General features: G+C 38.0%; 1 protein-coding gene and 1 non-coding gene across 9 annotated transcripts in view; both read left to right on the forward strand.

Annotated features, from left to right (window-relative positions):
* HERC3 (HECT and RLD domain containing E3 ubiquitin protein ligase 3) overlaps nucleotides 1-17,243 on the forward strand; it is a 113,468-nt gene that overhangs the window by 69,503 nt on the left and 26,722 nt on the right. For 7 of the 8 annotated variants that reach the window (XR_012023244.1, XM_072810200.1, XM_072810201.1 and 4 more), the window contains 9 exons: nucleotides 1,267-1,430; nucleotides 1,565-1,678; nucleotides 7,852-7,875; nucleotides 7,968-8,057; nucleotides 9,279-9,449; nucleotides 11,363-11,506; nucleotides 12,436-12,602; nucleotides 15,483-15,549; nucleotides 16,038-16,120. Coding sequence is in view for 7 of the 8 variants with exons in the window: in XM_072810200.1 (XP_072666301.1) it covers nucleotides 1,267-1,430; nucleotides 1,565-1,678; nucleotides 7,852-7,875; nucleotides 7,968-8,057; nucleotides 9,279-9,449; nucleotides 11,363-11,506; nucleotides 12,436-12,602; nucleotides 15,483-15,549; nucleotides 16,038-16,120 (1,024 nt within the window). In the remaining variant the exon portion in view is untranslated. The remainder of the gene's footprint in view (nucleotides 1-1,266; nucleotides 1,431-1,564; nucleotides 1,679-7,851; nucleotides 7,876-7,967; nucleotides 8,058-9,278; nucleotides 9,450-11,362; nucleotides 11,507-12,435; nucleotides 12,603-15,482; nucleotides 15,550-16,037; nucleotides 16,121-17,243) is intronic. The other variant, XM_072810196.1, reaches the window with a different exon arrangement.
* Nucleotides 14,288-14,394, forward strand: LOC140624053 (U6 spliceosomal RNA). The gene has a single exon (XR_012023589.1). It is a non-coding gene; the product is annotated as a U6 spliceosomal RNA (small nuclear RNA).

Genomic DNA, 17,243 nt, shown 5'->3' on the forward strand with positions numbered 1-17,243 from the left:
TATTAATCAAGTGCAGAAAATCTGTCACCTGGCTTTTTCCTATTTTTTTCCCCTGGTAAATTTTTTTAGGTGTTCATTGTAGCTCAGTAACTTCTGCGTCCCATGTGGATTGGGTTGTTACTTGAGTCTGTCTCCCCATGAGTAAAGAGACTTGTATTCCTGAGGATGGAATACCAGCTTTTCTGTATTTCCGTATTGTTTCCACCTTTGCAGAAGATACAAAAACAGAAAGACTAATGAAAGCACTAGGAATATGTTAGTTTTTCTTTTCTGTTTTTTTTTTTTTTTTTTTTAAGATCAAAGCCCTTTGGAGCTTTTTTTTTTTTTTTTTTTTTTTTTTTAACTGGAGCATATTTTTTCAGGTATTCTAGTAGACTATGAGGTGGAGAGATGGCAGTCTCCAAAGGAATATTACTGACATTTAAGTTTGGGTCTTTTTGTAATTTAAATTTTTTCCAGGTGGGCTAGCACAAAGAGATCAGAGTTGTTCAGCTTTACACTTGTTTTTAACTTCTAAATAAAGAAATTTAAATGTAAAAGAATATCCCAAAGTACAGAAAACACTGCAGGTACCCACTCACACAGAAATTCAAGATTATCAATATTTTGCCGTTTTTATTTTATGTGTTCCCCCCTACCACCACCTTTTTATTTTTGCTGAAATATTTTTTAAAAATCGTAGGCACCCTGTCAGTTCATCCTTTAAGTATTTCAGTATGGCTGAATTTATTTCTGACAAGTAGACACCAGTATAGCCTTCTTGTCTGGTTATGAGACATCATGGTTTGGGGAAATAACAGAAATAGTAGTTTTCAACTAATTATGCTTCTTGAAGGGAAGGCACTGTTGCCATACTGGTGCTGCTTTCACAGGTGTGTGGTTGCTTGTATCCCTGGTACAGGATGTAAATGGAGGGTGAGTTGAGGGCAGCAAGGATGATGATATCTGAGTGCTTTTGCCCACAGCATGTGCTTTAGCATCTTATTTACATGGACCTTTTTGGAATTGAAATTTTAGCTTCTGAATGAGTCTTTGAGGAAAAATCAGATCAAGCTTTACCAAAAAAAAAAAGCTCTAGGGATTCTTGTACAGCTCCTGCTCTTTCCAGAAATGCTTTAATGGATTCTTTTTAAAATCAGTCTTGGGAAACTGTATTTTAGACTAATGTTCATATTCTAGCTGGAGCAGTTTTTAGCTAGTAGGCAGAAGACATAAATACTTGATCAAGGATACATGTTGAAATATGTCTTTTCTTTCTTTCTAAAGATAATTGGTGGTCTCAGGTATGCCCAAAATATTTCATGAAGCTGGTAAACCTCTATAAAGGTGCAGTCGTTTATCTACTGAGAGGAAGAAAGACATTCTTAATTCCTGTACTGTTTAACAATTATATTACAGCAGCTCTCAAGCTCCTGGAGAAATTATATAAGGTGAGCATAGAGAGGAGCCAGTGGGGAGAGGGGTGAATAATAGATGGTAGGCTCAAATGTCCTACTGAGGTTGTCCATGGAGAGCCCCTTTTCAGTTGTCTGAGTTTCAGTTTTCCTTATTTGTTCTTTATTAGGTAAATCTCAAAGTGAAGCATGTGGAATATGATACATTTTACATTCCTGAGATTTCCAACCTTGTGGACATTCAGGAAGACTACCTCATGTGGTTCTTGCATCAAGCAGGCATGGTAAGAATTCATGTAAAGCATATTTTAAAGCTTTAGTCTTTTCTCAGAGTACAAATAAAGATAAGAGGAGCACATCTGAGCCCTATAATTTGTCCTTCATTTTGGTGTTAATGTCACAGTGTTTTGGCTTTGCATTCTTGAATCTTGGAAGTGCTTTGAGAAATCATAAACGGTCAGTAAGGAGTCATAAATGGGTAGTGAGAATGGCACAAATCTTAATTAGTTGCCAACGTTTTAAAAATCAAGGTATCTGAAGTAGTCATAGCTATAGAAGCAGAAAGTAGGGTGATGGTTGCTGGGGCTTAAGGGAAGTGGAGAGTTGTTTAGTAAGGAGAGAACTTGAGTTTTGCAAGATGAAAAAGTTCTGGAGATCTGCAAAATGAATATGGTTCACACTACTAAATTATATACCTAAAAATGGTAAAGATGGCAAACTTTATGTTGTGTGTCTTTTACCACAAAAATGTCAAGATGCGTAAAATGAATTTCTATCTTTTCTTGAAACTTGGAAGATCTGGCAACTTAACTTGTCCTCCCAGATGGTATCAATTGGCTGGAGTTCAATAGTGGCTCTTTAGACGAGGCTTATATGTGGCACAGTCCCCACTGCCACTTGATTTTGACATTGAGGAAAGGATCATTTGCTAATTACCATCTTCTAATAGCTAGCTTTCTTCAGTGTCTTATATTGGCTCCTAAACTCTGAAGGCCACCTCTGATTTGGGATTTTGGGTATGAAGATGTCACATATCCTTGAACTAGCTGTCACCATATGTTAGATATACCATCCAAGGGGCTGTGGATTCCTGCCTGCCACCATGACTTGGGAAGAAGTGCTCAGTTTGATTGCAGACTGGCTTGGGATCTATGCAAGGGTTTTTAGGACCTTCTATCTGTGGAGTAAGTGTAAAATTGAGTTATGTCAAGAAACAGAATGATGATTTGGTTACTGTATTTAGTGAAGTAACATGCGGCAGATACATTTGATGTGACTCCTTGCCAGTTTAACAGATTCATCACCAACACTGAGGCAGTATTTTTCCATGTAGCATTTTTGGAGGTCAGTATCAGTATGTAATAGCAAGGCCTGTAAATAGGTTTATTTAACTTAGAAGATTATTTTCCTTGTCAAATAATAGATGATCAGGGCTAGACACAATAATGTGTTTTTAATAAGCTTTATGATAACCTTGATAAAACAAAATACTCTTCAATAAAAATGGGGTCGAATCTTCTAAGTTAGGTTTACATGGGAAATTTAACATGCAAGCTAACAATGAACTCTGCTTTCACCTGTTAATTTAGAAATTGTAAAAAGCTTTTCTGTTTTATCAACTCATAAGTAATTAGTCATGGGAAATAAGAGCTGAAATAAGCTTTATGAATTATTTAGGCTGTTTTGTTTCTAGGTGAGGAATTGGAGGCCCAGAGAAGTTAAACAATTTTTCCAATTGCTTAAGCAATTTAGTTAGCTTCATAAAAGCCAATTCTTCTGACTTTGAATCTACCCTTTCTGTGACTGGATGCTGAATAGAATACCTCTAATGAATGCTAATTCCTTTTGCCACTGAAAAAGCAGTTGCTGGTGTTAGAAATGTAGCTTATCATGATTGCAGTCTGTGAATGGCAGTACTTAAGTGAGCAGCTTTGGCTTTCTTTTAGATTCCATACAGAAGTGATACCATAGAGTATTTGTCTTTCTGTTTAGCTCATTTCACTTGGTATAATGCCCTTCACATTCACACATGTTGCTGCAAATGGCAGAATTTACTTCTTTTTTATGGCTGAATAATATTCCTGTGTGCTTGCATGTGTGTGTGCATATGCGTGTATATACACCATAATAAATAGCTTTACATGTTAAATTTTTAGCGTGGTAGTAGCCAAGGCAGTCTAGCATATAGTTCAGAGCACATGTTATAGTCAAAAAGAACTGGATTCAGATCTCAATGGTGGCCTACCTTTGTTACCTTGAACAAGTTACTTAATTTCTATAGTCCTGGTGTCCTTATTTGTAAATAAGAATTATGACACTATCATGAGAATTAGATGGGATAAAGCATGCAAAGTGGCAGAGGGAAGGGAGAGTTGTTCCCTTTTACTTGGCAGAGTACTTAGTGTGTGGCATATATAATAAGCCCTCAATAACTATTTTTCAGTAAGCCGCTCTTGGGCACCTGTATGTCATGAGCCTGCTGGTCACTAGGGATGGAAACATGTATAGCACGTGGTGGCTACCTCTGTGGGGTATTCAGTGCAGAGGCAGCAGTGAAAAAGGCATTACAAAACTGTGTAACACTTATGTGTAAAGGACTATGGAGCACAAAAGGAACATTCTAAAGTGCCTGATTTTGTTTGTTTTAAAGATTAAAAAAAAATTCCAGAGAGAGAAAGCAAGCAAAGGAAGGAGCAGAGAGAGGGATAAGCAGACTCCACACTGAGTGTGGAGCATGATGTGGGATTCCATTTCAGGACCCTGAGACTTAACTGATTGAGCTGCCCAGGTGCTCTGATATTTGCTCATTTTAAAGAAGTGGTAGTGGTTTGTTTATTTTAGTTAATAAACCACCATCTTCTAAGCTTGAAAACCAAAGAGCACGTAGAATGAGTGACTTCGTGGGCTCCCACAGAGGGCAGCACAAGGGAGAAAGTCAGTGACACAGAGTAAATGCTTCAGAGGCAAAAACTAGAATCCACTTGACACCTTGCTGGATGTGTCCCATGGGGACAGTGTTTTGGCTTCAGGTACTGGGTTGTGCATGGGCGAGACACCACAACTATTTTGCCTCAGTATGCAGTGATGCTGGGAAGCCAGATTTGCTTGTGGTCCTGCAGGCACGCCTGGTGGCAGGCCCCAAGGCAGTGTTAGTTGTGTGTTGTTCTCATGCCGCACGGGTTTGTACAGTACTTCCTGTCCCCAGCCATAGCCACACTTAGGAAATGTTGACTTGGAATTAAAAAAAGAAGAAAAGGATATTCCCAACTACCGCAACTACCCCATTCTGCACCATGTGCTTTTTTGGTGCTTCTATTTAATACACTTTTGTGTTTTTTTATTTTTTTATTTTTTTATTTATTTGTTCATCAGAGAGAGAGAGAGAGAGAGAGAGGCAGAGACACAGGCAGAGGGAGAAGCAGGCGCCATGCAGGGAGCCTGATGTGGGACTTGATCCCGGGTCTTCAGGATCATGCCCTGGGCCGAAGGCAGGCGCTAAACCGCTGAGCCACCCAGGGATCCCCTGTTTAATACACTTTTGAAAGTGAGATAAGGTCGCCGCATAACCCCGTTTCAAGCAGGAACACTTGAAATATCCATCACTAATACTTTGCTAGTTTTATGTTTGTTAGACTCGTTTTTGGGGGAGTGGATGCCCCTCCTCCCTGACAGGATCTCATATCTTAACAGTTCGTACACATCCTTCTAGGTTAGGGAGAGCAGCCATAGAGTAAAATCATAATGCTGCTCTTTGAACATTTTTGTTATGTAATACAGAAATGCCAGTACTAATAACATTTTTAAAATATTTAGCATTTACAAAGTAAAAATCTGTGAAATCAAATAATTATATTTCAAGTACAAAAACACACAGACTAATACAAAATTATAGACTTTCTATATGTAAGTAGACCTTTATAGGGGCTCTTGGGTGGCTCAGTCAATTAAGCAAATAGCTCTTGATTTCAGCTTGGGTCATGAGATTGAGCCCTGCATCTGGCTCTGTTTTCAGCCGGGAATCTGCTTGGGATTCTCTCTCCCTCTGCCCCTCCCCACCTCCAACTTTCTCACTGTCTCTCTAAAATAAATGGATAAATCTTGAAAAATAAAAATAAATATACCTTCATATGGGTCTGTTCCTTCTTTTGAGTGAAGAGCCTTCCTTCCTGTGCCTCCTTTAGACCTGGCACTGTGGCCCTCCCCTGGAGGGAGGAGAGTTCTATCAACCATCAGCTGGCCTTGGCTCTGGTTCCTAACTCAGGCAGTTCTGGACTTTTTTGCAGCCAACTCCCCTACCTGAGAGGATAGTAACCTTGCCCTCAATTTAACTTCTGTCCTTCTGCAAAAGGGACATCAGCCTACTTCCAAAACTGGGCTCTTGCAGGGGTGAAGGCATCTGGTAAGGGGCGAGGGGAGGGACCAGGACTGAGGAGGTAGATGTCTGAGGGGCCTGGGAGGGCTTGTTGTGGGGTTTTCAGCAATAGGGCAGCAGAATAGTTGGAAAACTGCAGTGGGCCTGGCGAGAGCCAGGATCAACAGACAGAACTGCTGACTGACGTCTGAAATCGCTATATTGTTCTAACAAAAATACCAGTATCTCTGAATACTAAGTATGTTGGGATGCTGTAATGCCAGCAACTGTTTTTGTAGTCACTGTGGTCATTTCTCTCCCAGTCACTTTTACATTTGAAGTGTTCAAAACTTTATTGTGCTTTATAGACCAACACATGTTAAAGATCTCTTTTCTCTTGAGAATAAACAAATAATGCTTAGATTAAATAATCTATTCTGAGAGAAAGATTAGAAAATTCTGCATATTGCCACAGCTTGTAAACTCCCTTCCCTAGGATGCTTCTACTTCAGGTTCCTAGACTTAGAAGATCACTTTGTGAAGTGCTGTTTTATGGTGTGCGGACTTCTTAAAATTTTAGTGATTTCAATTCCTAAATTCAAAGTAATTAGATATATAGATAATGAGAATGAGCCAAATTAGCCTGGCTTACATATGCTTGATTCCATACCTTATCTCACTGGACTAGAATCATCTCTCCAGTTAGGGTTTCTTAGTTTACAGAAATGTTCTGAGGTCTCTAAAGGAACCTAGTTCCAAAGGATTAGCAGGATGGATTTTAATGAAAATTGCCATTAAATGATTTTATCGAATACACACAAACACTAAAGGAGGTAGTTATACACTTCTTATTCAGTAGCCTTTAAACAATTGTAGAACCAAACCAAATCTGCAAATTGAAGTACAGACAACTCTAAAATCAATAAAATGCATATTTGCCTCATGATTAAATATTGCAGCAGAAATGTCTTATTCAAACCCATTGCATTGTGGAGAGGAACTGCCAGCTCCCAGGCCTTGGGTGCCGGAGTTCCCCGGCCTGTCAGCCCTGGGATGACTCAGCTCTATTCTCTTTTAAGAAGCTATTAAACCTTCCTTCATGAAGTAGGCCTGGACTATTCTGGCCTTTTTTTGGGCACAGATGCATCACTTACAAAGGAAGACTGCTTTTCTTCTTTTTCAATTCCCTTCGACAAGTATATATAATGTGGTACCAGTGCAATCATTAAAATAAGTGAATATCATCATAAGGAGGTTATTCATGCATTTTCATTAATTTTGTTTAGAATGTCATTTTAAAGAACCCACAGAATTTTTAAAAATTCATAGAGCCCTTTGAGCACTCTCAAATCTCTGAGAATAAGTCTGCAGTTTTCTATTTGAGAAATACTGCCACAGATCAATAGAATGTATATTGTTGATGGTTTTGTTTCTATTAAGTCAATAAATATTACATAATGTAACAACTTTCAGAAAAAAAGTTTTTTTCTTGGTAAATGAAATGGTAACAAACCTTGTAGATATGTTTCTTTTGTGATTGTTATTCCTGTCCTCAAAATTTTATTTAGATTTATTCACATATTGATGGAATATCTTCTATAGGTTAAGCTCTGGTCTAAGTGCTAAGTCAGGGACAGGTTTCTAAATATTTGTTTTTCCTAATCATAACAATTGTGTGTGTGTGTGTGTGTGTGTGTGTGTGTGTGTAAGAAGGAGATGTAACAAGTAAAATGCAGTCTGTATCATCCATTTTACCCAACAAAATTAGTGTCTGAAGTAAAGATTGTAAAGCTTCTGTTTTGGAATTAGATTTTTATAAAAGAGCATTCTATTAATGCTATAAATTATGGAATCAGTGAACTGGTCATTAAAGGTCTCTTAAAATTTTTTTAATTGTTTTTGTATTTTTTCTCAGTCTATACCCATCAAAACATCTGGTCTGTTCCATCAAAAATCTAATCAGCCATTCAAATGGTGTTTACTCTCTGCATGACCAAATAGTGGGATTGATTATATGTTTTGTTACTTATATTTTATATTTGCAAGGGGTAGAAAGTTCAGGTTTTACAATCCAAGTAAGAAAACTTTTTATTTTTCTTTATCCAGAAGACTAGACCATCTATAATACAGGTAAATGATCCTTTTTTCATTTACTTATATATTTTTCCAGCAGTATTCTCTATGGAACATTATTATATTGCCAATAATATGTTTTATTGTAGGATACTGTAACACTTTGTTCCTACCCTTTCATCTTTGATGCCCAAGCCAAGACCAAAATGTTGCAGACTGATGCTGAACTACAGATGCAGGTATCATATTTTAAAAATAATTTCCTCTTCTTACTGTGTTTTCTTCATTCTGAGCATTTAGTTGTAACTTTTAATAACAGGAGAGGGTATAACAGGGCCATTGTAACTTTTTAGAACTATTATAAGTTTTTTCAGCAATTTTATGTTGAGTATAACACACATACATGAATGCATGTTTACCCGGATCAGGGGTTGGCAAGCATTTTCATAAAGGGCCATATAGTAAATATTTTAGTCTTTGTGGACCATGCAGTCTATCTCAACTATTCAACTATTTCATGTTGTAACACAGAAAACAGTGATAGACAATAAGTGAATGAATGAGCATGGCATTTTTCCAGTATAATTTTCTGTACACTGAAATTTGAATTTTATATAATTTTCACTTGTGAACATTTTTTTTTCATGTTTTCCAATTACTTAAAAATGAAAAAAAAATTGTTATTTTAAGAGCTGTATAAAAACAGGCAGTGGGCTGGATTTGGTCTGCAGGCCATCATTTGCTGCCCTGGTAGAGATAGGGCAATAATTAAATGGAGCTTGGTAATTCTTTATCGAATAAAAACATAAGTTACAGAGATTTGTTTATTTTAAATATACACTTTTATTATAAAATATAATTGGTTTTAATAAGCCTACAAAGACATTTTATGAATTAATAATCCAAATCTACCAGTTCCTGTTGGTGTATTACCTTATTCATCCCTCTCTCTCTGGCTCTCACTCTCTGTGTGCACCGGTACATATGTCCGTTTTCACAGTGACCTATCCATGATATTGTTAATTTAGAGGTTTTTTAGAGAAAGTAAACAGTTTTCAAAGAACAAAAGCTATTTAACAAATGACAATTAGGTTTCTTTAGTGCCATTTTGAAAGTCATGGTTTTTACCAATTCTCCATCATGTTTCTTCTACTCTGACAATTACCTCAGTCTTAATTAGCTGGTCTCAGTCATTTTCGTGGAACTGGTTATGGGTCATATGGTTCATAAACTGTTTGATTTAGTTTATTTTGGTTCACATTAGGAAGATTTGTGTGTTTTATAAACAAGAGTAACTTAGAAAATCTGGAAAAGTTAAGGGGAAAAATTAGAAAGAACAAAATGGAGATGCAGTCGCCTGCTCCCTATGCATCCCAGGTCCGAAGGCACAGCAGGCTGCTGTCCCATCCACACTCACACGTGTACTCTGAGTAATTGTGTTCCTGGGTCTGCTGTTCCAGGTGGCGGTCAACGGAGCTAACTTGCAGAATGTCTTCATGCTTCTCACCTTGGAGCCTCTGCTGGCCAGAAGCCCCTTCCTGGTCCTTCACGTTCGCAGGAACAACCTTGTTGGAGATGCCCTAAGAGAGCTGAGCATTCATTCTGATATTGATTTGAAAAAGCCTCTCAAAGTGAGCCCTTCATTTTATTCCTCTAAATATTTCCAGAGTTTTCTTTAAATAGTGTCAATGAAACAGCAAAGGTCTTATTACTAAAACTGTGGAGTACAACCATTCATTATTTCATTCATTTTAAAAGAATTTAATCCCCTCCTTCTGTCAAATCATCAAACAGAACATCTCAACATAACATACACTAAGAATGCCGGTGGATTACTTGAGGGATCATAGGGCTTTCTTCGTCCACTCTTGGGTGTACCTGCCCCACCTCTACCAGAAACAAGAGCAAAACTAAAGGTTCAACTAGGTGAAACTATCAAGTCAACATCCAGGAAGTCTTTGGTTGTCAAACATTGAAGAGAAAGAAGAAAAAATGTAGAATGGAAAGGTAGTGCAATTGTCTGGGAAGCTGTTGACCTATCATAATAGACACTCTTAGTTCCCTGAAATGACTGAATTAAATTTTTTCTTTCCTCATAGACTATGTATTTGTGTCACTACTTATTGTATTTCCAGGGCTTAGCACAATGCTTGGTGCACAGTAAGTGTTCGATTAGTGTTTAATGGATTATTTGAAATAATTTTCTTAAGCCCTTTATTTTTCACCTCAGATGATTTCCAGATCTCTGTTGCCATTCCTATCGTAAACTCTGATTTCCAAAAGGTAGTAGGCAAGAAATTGATGGTCTCCATGCCATTGTCACCCTTTCCAGAACATCCTATGAAGGGCATTGGTCTCCTCAGTCTGCCTGGGAGTTCTCCCAGGAACTTCTGTGTTATATTTTTGATATTGCAGAAAGAGGGGGCCTCCCTTTGTCCCCTGTTTTCTTTTTCTTTTTTTTTTTTCTTTTTTATTTTTTTTTTTGTCCCCTGTTTTCAATCAGTAATCAGATGAGACACTTACTGCTTCACAGTACATCTGAGTTAAGTATTCCCCTGGCATCAGAATCCTGGTGTCTGTCCCCACCTTTTCTCCTGTCCTGCTCTTAGCAGCCGGGAACTCAACCACAAGGATATACTTTTTCAAATGCTAGTTTTAGCTTGTGTCTGAGTCTTTGCCTATAAAGTGAGGATGGTAATAGCAATCCCTACGAATGAGGCTGTTCTGAGGATTAAATTAATAGAGTTTAAATGCTGGCATGTAACAAACTCTCAATAAATCTCATTTGGCTTTCTGTCTCATTCGTTGGCTTGCTGTAGCTGTTACTGTGATAATTCTTGTGGGTCCAGGATGCCCTGTATAGATCTGATTATAGCCCTCACAGAACCCAAGTCTCTACCTCCTTAGAATGTTCTCCTTCCTTCCATAAGCATCAGTTACTTCAAGAGCCCCACTGAGAGATTTCTTTAGAAAAAAGAAAGTGTTCCTTTACTCAATTTAATCATTGCTTTTCTCTGTGTGTCTGGACATGAACCTCTCAATATATTTGACTCTCTGAAAATAAAATATAGGGGCACCCAGGTGGCTCAGTCAGTTAAGCTGCTGCCTTTGGCTCAGGTTATGACCTCAGGGTTCTGAGATGGAGCCCTGCATTGGGTTCCCTGCTCAGCAGGGAGTCTGCTTTTCCCTCTCTCTGCACCTCCTCCTGCTCGTACTCTCTCATTCTCTCTCTCAAGTAAATAACATCTTTAAAAGAAAATATATTCTCCAGTTGACTCTCTTATGTTTGCCTTACTGCCCCAAATAGATGGTAAACTTCTAACTTCCTTTATATTCCTTGGAGTACCTAGTAGAAATTTTGTGTGTCTTTAAGTGTCTTTAAGTGTTAATAATCAGCACATACACCTTGCAGTTTTCATTGCATTAATGTATTCTCTGTTATATATTTCTTCCTTGGTCCTGACTTTGGAAAGAGTTTGCTAAAAATAAAGATAAAACATCAAAGATTTTCCTGAAGTATTAATTTTACTTTCATTATTTTAAGGTAATCTTTGATGGTGAAGAAGCAGTGGATGCTGGTGGTGTTACAAAGGAATTCTTTCTTTTACTGTTAAAAGAACTTTTGAATCCTATCTATGGAATGTTTACCTACTATCAGGATTCAAATCTCTTGTGGTTTTCAGATACGGTAAGTTAGTGATACTGCAATTAAACAGATGGATTGTGTTAGACTTTCTTTTGGTGGTCACACTGATCCCTTGACTTCTGAATTTATAAAGGGGAGTATAGCAAAGATAATGTAAACAATCTAAGTAATGTATCTAGTCTTCATTTTTCACTTGTTGCCAAGATCTCATGTGTTTTGTCACCCATCAGCCCTATTTCCTTTTCTAGTAGGTAGGATCCAGGTTTTATTATTTTTTGAAGGATAAAAAGAACACAGCATGGTGAAGAAATGAGTTTTATGACATGTGGGAAGTGGTAGTCAAGTATGTCTTACATTAATAATAATAGTGGTATGAGTGTAAATACTTACACAGATACATGTACACACTTTATTTTTGAAAATTCAGTAGGAGAGCTAAGCTTTAAATGGCATCTAATTTTAACCAAACTATAATTTAGTTCTTTTTTTCTTATTGGAGTTTTCTCCCTAGATCTGCCCTCTTCTAAAAAGGTAGCCATTAGCCACATGTAGCTATTTATATTTAAATTTTAGTTAATTAAAATGAAATATTTAAGATTTATTTCCAAAGTTGTGCTAGCCACATTTTAGGTGCTCAGTAGGTATAGCTAGTGGCTGCAGTATGACATACAGTGAAGACTGTTTCCACCATTGCAGAAAATCCTATTGGACAGTGTTGCTCTAGAAGATTATACAGTATTCTCTCTGTTAGTAGATGAGCTGTGACTTGCTTAACTTTGTCTATGTTGCAGTTTTTGGTGGGATAATTGAACTTTTGTCAGGGTGTTTCTCTGCTTCAGAAGGTAATTAAATATTTATGAGGTCTTTATTCTTTTAATACTGAAAAAATTGTGAGGCAAATGGCAGAGTGTTTTGAGGGCTGCAAGCATTGCATTTCTTTTTTTAAACATGTTTGTGTATGTACTGAAAAGTGTTTTGTAGAGCACAATTGGTTTCACTTGATTGGCATAACCTGTGGACTAGCCATCTACAACTCCACTGTGGTTGACCTCCACTTCCCATTGGCTCTCTACAAGAAGTTACTGAATGTAAAGCCTGGCTTGGAAGACCTAAAGGAGCTGTCACCCACTGAAGGAAGGTACAGAGCTAGAAGATGGGCAGACCGGTGTGGGCAACTGTTCTGGCTGCCTCTGACACAGGGATTAAAGGTTGGAAATACCACATGCATAAGCTTGAGTTTATCAAACCATATGGTTAGGCTCTCGAGATGCAGGTGCACTACTCCTTGCTTGAGGCATTGCCTGTGGCACTCTGAAGGCAGAGGGGGCAAAGGAAAAGGGAAAGGCAGGTCGTGGTTGCCCAGGGGTACAAGGTAATCTCAGCTTTCCTTATTCTGAACAAAAGATAAAGACTCAGAGATTTGTCATGATCCAGAAATACAGAGGAAGGAAGGACTGAAAAGAGAGCATTTAAAAAAAATTTAATTGAGATATAATTTATATACCATACAATCCACCTGCTTGAAGTATATGATTCAGTGACTTCTAGTATTGTCAGAATTGTGTAGCTGTCACCGCAGTTTTAGAGTCTTGCCTGATAAAGAAACCTGGTCCTCCTTAGTTGTCATCCCCCATGCCCTAGACAATAGCTAATCTACTTCCTGTCTGTGTAGACTTGCCTATTCTGATTATTTCATATAAGTGGAGTCATGTAATATGTGTTCCTTTGTGGCTGGCTTCTTTGGCACAGCATAGTTTCAAGTTCCATCCATGTTGTAACATGTGTCAGTATTGAATTTCTTCTTGTTGCCAAATAATAATCCATTGGATATCCATATGTATGACATTTTGTTCATCCATTCATTAGTTGATAGCTGATGGAAATTGATGGTTCCCACTTTTTGGCTGTCACAGATGATGCTACCGTGGACGTTCTTGTACAGCTTTTTATGTGGATATAAGTTTTCTTTCCTCTTGGGTGTATACCTAGGAGTGGGATTGCTGGGGCCATATGGTAGTCCTGTGTTTAGTCTTTTGAGGGACCGCCAGACTGTTTTCCAGAGTAGTGCAGTCATATTTTTATGTTATTCTCTTTCTGGCTCTTAAAACTCCTTTGATTCTGACTTTTTCTGCCTTGATTTCAGGTAGCATAAGATCAGATATATAAGAAACACCATATCCTTGGATTTCTGTAAACAGTATAATCCTTTGGGTTTAAAAGGAAGGAACAGCCCGTTTTATGGAAAAAGAATACCGATTTTAAGATGGAGATAGAGAAGGGGTTGTTTCTAAGGTCCCCTCTGGCAGTGAGACTGCCACACCACATGTAGGACACCAATACTGAGAAACCATAAAGGATGAGAGAGGTGGGGACCCAGAGAGAGAGGAAAAGAACATGTAGAAGGAATATCGAAAAATAGCCAAGGGTTATTAATTCTGGCAGGGTTAATTTTGGGGTACCTTAAGAAGGCTAGAGAGTGGTTGAAGTGTGTGATTTACTTAGCCAGCCTGACAGAGAAGAATTTATTTGAAGTAGTGATTTTGGGTGATTAATTGGTAGTGGATTTAAATTCCACACTAAGAATTTTCTTCCTGGGCACCTCTTAATGGAATTGGACTTGGAGCTCACTAAAGAAGGAAGTGTGGATGAGATTTGATTACAAGAACATATTCTCTTAAAAGCTAGGATATGATCATTGTCGCATAAACGTAAGTCTTGTTTTAAGAGTATATGTTTGTGTTCATTAGTGTGGCAGGTAATAGAGTGTCTTTACCATACAGAGCCCTTTGCATTGACAGGTAAGCCGTTAAGATTCCTACGTGGGTGCTCGCTTCGGCAGCACATATACTAAAATTGGAACGATACAGAGAAGATTAGCATGGCCCCTGCGCAAGGATGACACGCAAATTCGTGAAGCGTTCCATATTTTTACGGCTTTGGGGATCCCTGGGTGGCTCAGCGGTTTGACGCCTGCTTTTGGCCCAGGGTGCGATCCTGGAGTGCCGGGATCAAGTCCCATGTCAGGCTCCGGCGTGGAGCCTGCTTCTCCCTCTGCCTGTGTCTCTGCCTCCCTCTCTCTTTCTCTTTCTCTCTATGTCTATCATGAATGAATAAATAAAATCTTAAAAAAAAAAAAAGATTCCTACGTGGAGGGATGCCTGGGTGGCTCAGTGGTTGAGCATCTGCCTTCAGCTTGGGGCATGATCCTGGGGTCCTGGGATCCAGTCCCACATCGGGCTCCCTGCATGGAGCCTGCTTCTTTTCTCTCTCTGCCTGTGTCTCTGCTTCTCTCCCTGTCTCTCATGAATAAATAAATAAAATCTTTAAAAAAAAAAAAAAGATTCCTATGTGGATAAGGTAACTTTGTGGCTTTCTTATGATGGAAGGATTAGTCTGATACATGTGGATGAAGACATTCTGCAGGGCCAGTATAGTACCATATCCTCATATTTAGATTTCCAAGCAATATCAGAGTTAAAAGAACCCAAGTGTGTCGGATACAAATCTTTCTGAGTTTCTTCATAAATTTAGTAAGACTTGTCAGTGGGAAAAGAGAACAATTAACGAATGTCTTACAGATCTGGCATTTTTTTTTTTTAAGACTTTATGTATTTATTCTAGAGAGGGTTGAGGGAGAGAGAGCAGGGGGAGGAGCAGAGGGAGAGGAACAAGCAGACTCTGCACGGAGTATGGAGCCTAGTGCCGGGGTTGATCTCAGGACCGAGATTATGACCTGAGCTGAAACCAAGAGTCGGATGCTCAACTGACTGAACCACCTAGGAGGAGCCCCTGCCCTATTTATTTATTTATTTATTTATTTATTTATTTATTTATTTATTTATTTATTTATTTATTTAAGGGTATAAGTAACACAATTTTCTGTCAGTCTGGACTTATGTTTATCCTAGAATCTTCTTTTAGTTTTTCCTTGCAAACAATCTGGATACATGACTAAGGTAGAAACACTATTACAGTGTCTAACGCGCCTCTTTTCCTTTCTCTATTATTCTATGACTAGGAGTCTTCAAGAACTTTTAGATTACCCTGGGGAAGATATTGAGGAGACTTTCTGCCTCAATTTCACGGTAAGGATTTCCACAGTTTACTTCTGATTGTGGTGTTCCCCTTCCTCATGCTCACAAGTCATAAATGAACATAGTTGTTCTCCAGATCAAAGAATAAATTCAGGGTCTTTTCTGAGCAGGTATTATTTTAGTTATAATTGATTGTTAAAAGAATTAAGTAAATATGTTGAGTAAATGAATGATTCATCTGTGAACTTAAAATCACTGAAGCACTAGCCCTCTTTACTCTTGATACATAGATTTCTTTTCTAGAGTTCATATTGTTTGCTCTTTGGTTGCATTTATTGGCAATTGCATGCCTTAAAACACAGGTTATCTTTTAAGGTGCTGATGTTTTCTGAATCAGGTTCTCTTTTCCCAAGAATTTTCTGTGTAATAGGTAATGATTAAGCTACATTTGTTCCTAAAACTTCTCTCAGTCATTTGGATTCTAGGAAGATAAGTGGTAAACAGAATTGAAACGTCTCTTTTTTCCTCCTTAAATATAGATTTGTCGAGAAAGCTATGGAGTGATTGAACAGAAGAAGCTGATACCTGGGGGAGACAAAGTAACTGTGTGCAAGGATAACAGGTTAGTCCTGACTTTGGACCCTTGCAGATGTTGCTACATTATTTCTCTGCACTTTTAAGACCAAGATAGAAGTTAAATCTTAATCCCTTCTTCAGAGGATGCAAGGGTGATGGAGCAAGAATTTGCAGATTTTAATTAATTTTTAATATTAGAGAAAGCACCAGGCCTAGATTCAGGAGATAACTGTTGTAGATCTAGAAAAATGGAGAGACTTCTTCTTGCATCTTTTCACATTTTTAAAGACCGCTAGAGGAGTCTAATGTAATATTCAGTAACCTTCTTTGTCATGTAAACCTTCCGGACTATCCAGGGAGCCTCAGCATTGGGGAAAATAAGTACCCAACAAAAATGGCTCAGATAATGAAATTAGCTTGATTCCAGGAACCTAATATAGAGGCTAGTCTTGTGTCCAGTAGGTGTTTCAACCAAGACTCAGTAAGAATCCCTTGGAGCTAAACGTACTGTCCTGTCTTTATCTGCATAGCATTAATATGTTGTTCACAGCAAATGATGTTTATTTTTTCAAATAAGAACAGACTTCTATATTCCTTGTAGTCTGATGTTTTTAGAATTGGGAAATTTATGGTAGATCATAGAGTGTTTTTTTCAAACCAGAAGATTTCTCTTTTAGTTTTAGTGGTTGTTTTTATATATATGATATGTATTCAAAGGATGTCTGAGCTTTTGCATCAGGTTTTATACAAGATAATATGTGCATCATTTTATAGAAGCTAATAATGGGCTAGGCCTGTGGCCTGTGGAAGGAGCATTCAGAATGTCTTTATACTGTGATGAGTCATCATAGAGCTCTGTGTGTTTGATACACTGGGTTGTGCAGTGATCTAGTGCAGATGTAGGCCATTGGAATGCAGTCTGTAGTTGAGGCAGTTCTTGGGACTTAACAATTCTTTTGTATCTTCATAAAAGTATTTCTCTTTGAGTACTTTTTGTCTGCTTTTTTTTCCCCTCTCTTTCTGGGTCTGAATTTTTCCCTCTTCCTGTCTTTGCTTCTCCTTGCCTATCATACTCACTGTCTGTCCTTATTCAATAGATATTTCTTTGTATCAACAATTGAATTGACTGCATAGTTGAGAGACAAACTGTGCAGGAAAACCGAAATATA

The sequence above is a fragment of the Canis lupus genome, chromosome 33, assembly GCF_048164855.1.
Source record: "Canis lupus baileyi chromosome 33, mCanLup2.hap1, whole genome shotgun sequence".
NCBI lineage: Eukaryota > Metazoa > Chordata > Mammalia > Carnivora > Canidae > Canis > Canis lupus.